General features: G+C 37.2%; 1 protein-coding gene across 1 annotated transcript; it reads right to left on the reverse strand.

Annotated features, from left to right (window-relative positions):
- Positions 1–203: 203 nt before the first annotated feature.
- On the reverse strand, positions 204–616 carry LOC122119421 (10 kDa heat shock protein, mitochondrial-like). Its single transcript, XM_042693470.1, has one exon. It carries the CDS (start codon positions 614–616, stop codon positions 308–310), a length of 309 nt encoding a protein of 102 aa, XP_042549404.1. The 3' UTR covers positions 204–307.
- Positions 617–4,251: the final 3,635 nt, after the last annotated feature.

Below are 4,251 nucleotides of genomic sequence, written 5' to 3' on the forward strand. Positions count from 1 at the left end.
ATAACCTCCATTGTGATACACCCCAGTCTTGTGCACCATAGGAAAAATATATTGTGCCCATTGTACTCTGACTCCAGGCTTCAGCACTTATATTTTGTAACTTACTTTAGAAATCTCTTGTAGATATTTTTATTTCCTTTTTTTCCTTCTTGCAGACTTTTGTAGACAGATTTTATTATTTTTTTCCATTAGCTTAGTTACCATCCGTTTATTATAAAAGGGAGATATGGAAATTATTTACATGATGAAAGATCTCAGAACTTCCATGGAATGGGCAGCTTCACAGGATGCCATTTTAGTGATATATTCACTCTACATACTTCCCAAGAATGTCACCATCCCTAAATAAGAAATAATCCTTGTCATCTAAAACTACTTTGGTGCCTTCATATTCTGGGAGAAGAACTTTATCACCCACTTTCACACTAACTGGCTGAATCTCTCCACCCTTTCCTTTAGAGCCCGATCCCACAGCCACTACTGTGGCTTGCAATACTTTTCCTTGAGACTTTTCTGGAAGCATAATGCCTCCCTTGGTTACAGTTTCAGCTGCACTCCTTTCGACCAGCACTAGGTCAAACAGAGGAATGAACTTCCTAAATGCTTGTCCGGCCATGACTCTCCGCGGTCACCACTCGGACTCTCTGTAGACAGATTTTTATTATTTTTTAATCATCTCCCTCTTTGTTTTTCTGTGTACAACAGTGTGTTCTATGAATGGCCATCAAATTTGTTTATTTAGGGACCATCATGCCTTCAGAGGCAGACACCCGAAGTTCTTATTTAGAGCTTGAACACTTAGAGTTGCTGATGCCTATCATATTGTTACCCAGTACCATCATTTAAAAATCAAAGGTACTCATAATGTTATGTTTCTAAAAGAGGGCTTCCCTTATAACTCAGACCTTTGTTTCAAAGCTGCTTGTGTACATTCTTTCCTTTTGAACAAATTAAGTTGAAATTTGCATACTTAATTAGCTGTTTAAAAGTACATAATCAATGGCATATAATATATTCACACTATTAAGCCATTGGCACCTCTGTAGGTCTCAGATAAATATGTTCATCATCTAAAAATGCAGACCTTAAAATGAAAAATTCCTCATTTCTGCCACTTGCTGGCCTTTAGAAAACATCAATCTACATTCTGTCTCTTGATCTACCTAATATGGTTATATCTTTTTCTTTTCAGTGTGTGTGTGTAAATGTGTGTGTGTGTGTATGTGTGTGTGTTTGTGTGCATATGTATGTGTGTGTATGTGTGTGTGTGTGTATGTGTGTTTGTATGTGTATGTGGAGGCCTAAGGTTTGAACTTAGTTTAAAGCAAAGATAAGGATCTTGGAATTTCCTGTCCAGCCTTATTTTGACTTATGATCTTCAGATCTTAACCTCCTGAGTAGCTAGGATTACAGGTGTGAGCCACCAGCACCCAGAATATTCTGGATATTTCTGATAGAAGGAATAGTAAAATATGCGACATTTGGATTTTCCTTTCTTTTTTTCTTAAAGGCAAATGCTTGCATGTTCCTCTACATTGTACTATATATCATTTTAAAACCAGAATAGTATTTTGTTAAATGTTCATATCAATACTTTTCATTTGTCACTTGGATAGAGATTTATGGTTTCATCTTTTGGCTACAGTGAACGTGTGTGCAAATATTTATTGGATATCTGTTTTCAATCATTTTTGGAGGGGCATGTTAGCAGTATTGAGATTTGAACTTGGACCTCATACTTGTTAGGCAGGCTCTTTCCTACTGGAATCAAACCCATATCCCTTTTAGATTTTTTTGGAGGAAGTCTTATGCTTTCGCCTAGGGTTCATCTTGGATTGTGATCTCCCTACCTGTGTCTTCCACATAGCTGGGATCATAAGCATGTGAGACTGTGAAGCCCTTTTTGCACAAGCTCTGGCTGTTTGTCTGGAACTACTATTCTCTTGATTTCAGCCTCACAGTTGCTAGAATAATAGTGATGTGCCAATAAGCCCAGGCAGCCTTTGAAAAATAATCCTCTCTTGAGTAGATGGGATACAGGCACAAACCACCAGTACTTGGCTTTACAGAGGATTAGGGGCTGACTTTATTACTTCTTTTTAGTACTTTAACTACTAGCTTCTCACTGCCTTTGCAATTCCGAAGTTTCTGATGAGAAATTATCTATTAATTTTATTGTCTTATTTATGTAAGGACTTGCTTTAAGATCATGTTCCCTCTTCAGTTCTCAAATTGTTTGATATATCCTGATGTGTATCTTTTTGAGTTTCTTCAACTTGGAGTTTATTAAGATTTTTTAGATTCACACATTTCATCAGATTTGGGAAGTTTTCAGCCATCATGACTTCACATTTTCTCTTTTTTTCTGTGTCTTTTTATCTTTGGAGAATCTTATAATGTATATATTGTTAAACAATATTATTTTACAACTTCCTTAAACCATTTGTTTCATTTTTACTATTTTTATTATTTTATTCCTGCATTTAGGATACACAATCTCAGTTGTACTATCTTTGAGTTTGATGATTAACATGTTTTCTCTTTGCTCAAATTTGCTATCAGGATGTTTCAGTAACTTTTTTTTGTTTCAGTATTGGGTTTTCATTAATTTCTCAATCTATTGTTTTCTCTATTTCTTCACATGTTACCTTGGTATTCTCTGTTTCTTCTTGCAATTATATATTATTTATTATTTAGTATATTTATTATTACTGTTTGAGCATATTTTGGATTTTAATTTTAAATTAAGTCCCATATCTGAGATAACTTAGAGATGGTATCTGTCAGTTCTTTTTTTCCTATAAAGGAACTATTTTCTTGTTATACACCTTATAATTTGGGTTGAAAACTGGAAAATTTGAATACGATTATGTGATAAATGTAGAAATTGGGTTTTCTCACTCTTCTCCTAAGTGTTCTCTGCCATTGCTTGTTGAAGGTTGTGGTCATTAATTTTGTGTGACTTTTACAATCTATATTTGCATTCCTTGTCATATGTGGCCATAGAAGACAGTTTGATCATCACAGCAGTTAGCCAGTGACCTGACAAGAGACCCGTGGGCAAAATGAAAAACCCAAACCCCTCTTCCTGTCTGTCTTTGCTGATTTGCAGTGAGTGGGGACATTTGCAAAATGCTGGGAAGGCCACTTTGCACAGATTTAGCACTTACCTTCTGTTGGCATAGAACCCAGAGGTCAGACAGAGGTCTAGCACAGTTCCAGGACTTTCCTGAGCTCATCTCCATCCTCAAGCTGGCATTTAAGATTCCTTGTTCTATTCAGTAGCCTTCAAATGCAGCACTTATCTCAAATCTTTGCCTCCTTGGATTTCTCCTGCCTACATTTTGTCCACACCTAGCCCTTTCTTTTTTTTATTGCTCCCCAAAGATAGGATTATTTATTACATGTCTTTGAATTCTTCACACCAGTTCAGGAAGCTGGTCCAGATCAATGAAGGCAATGTGACCACAGGCTTTTGTAGCAGAAACTGAAATAGGTCAAGAAACATCTCCACAGTCTTTTGACAAAGTCCTATTGCAACTTCCGGAAGTGAGGAAACTCCCATCAGGGACATAAGACTACCATTTCCATGGTGAGTACGCAAATCACTGCACCACTTGTTTCCAAAATTAAGGAGCCTTTTTCCTCTTAAACACTCCTCTGTTACCAGTTTGGGTTAGATTCTGGAGTTCCACAGAAGTTGATTCTATCAATATTTCCTAGCTTAATGGATATATCAGTGTAAAGGCTTTTTTTTGTCTTTCCCCCCCTCCTCCTTTTTTTTTTTTTTGCCAGTCCTGGGGCTTGAAATTCAGGCCTGGGTACTGTCCCTGAGCCTCTCTGTGCTCAAGGCTAGCACTCTGCCACAACTCACAGCACCACGTTTAGCTTTTTCTGGTTATGTGGTACTGAGGAATCGAACCTAGGGCTTCATGCATGCGAGGCAAACACTCTACCACTCAGCCACCTTCCCAGTCCCAGGGCTGACTCTTGAAGCTCCCTTCCAGCAATTCCCATGATATCATTGTCACTGTTGTTTTTCTTTTCCCCTCGATTTTATCAGAAAGTTTGCATAGAGTTTTGTCAGACAGCTCAGATTCATGCGTTTCTCAAATGAGTTTGTTATTTTTGGTTTGTTAGTGAAAGGGTTGTTATTATCTAGTAATACGATACCAAAAATAGCAATCAAGAAAGCTTCTGTGTGGATATAGAGGGAGAAAAGAACTTTAACACAGAGTCAATTTTTCTTGG

Source organism: Dipodomys spectabilis, unplaced genomic scaffold (genome assembly GCF_019054845.1).
Source record: "Dipodomys spectabilis isolate Male_0828 unplaced genomic scaffold, ASM1905484v1 ptg000167l, whole genome shotgun sequence".
Lineage (NCBI taxonomy): Eukaryota > Metazoa > Chordata > Mammalia > Rodentia > Heteromyidae > Dipodomys > Dipodomys spectabilis.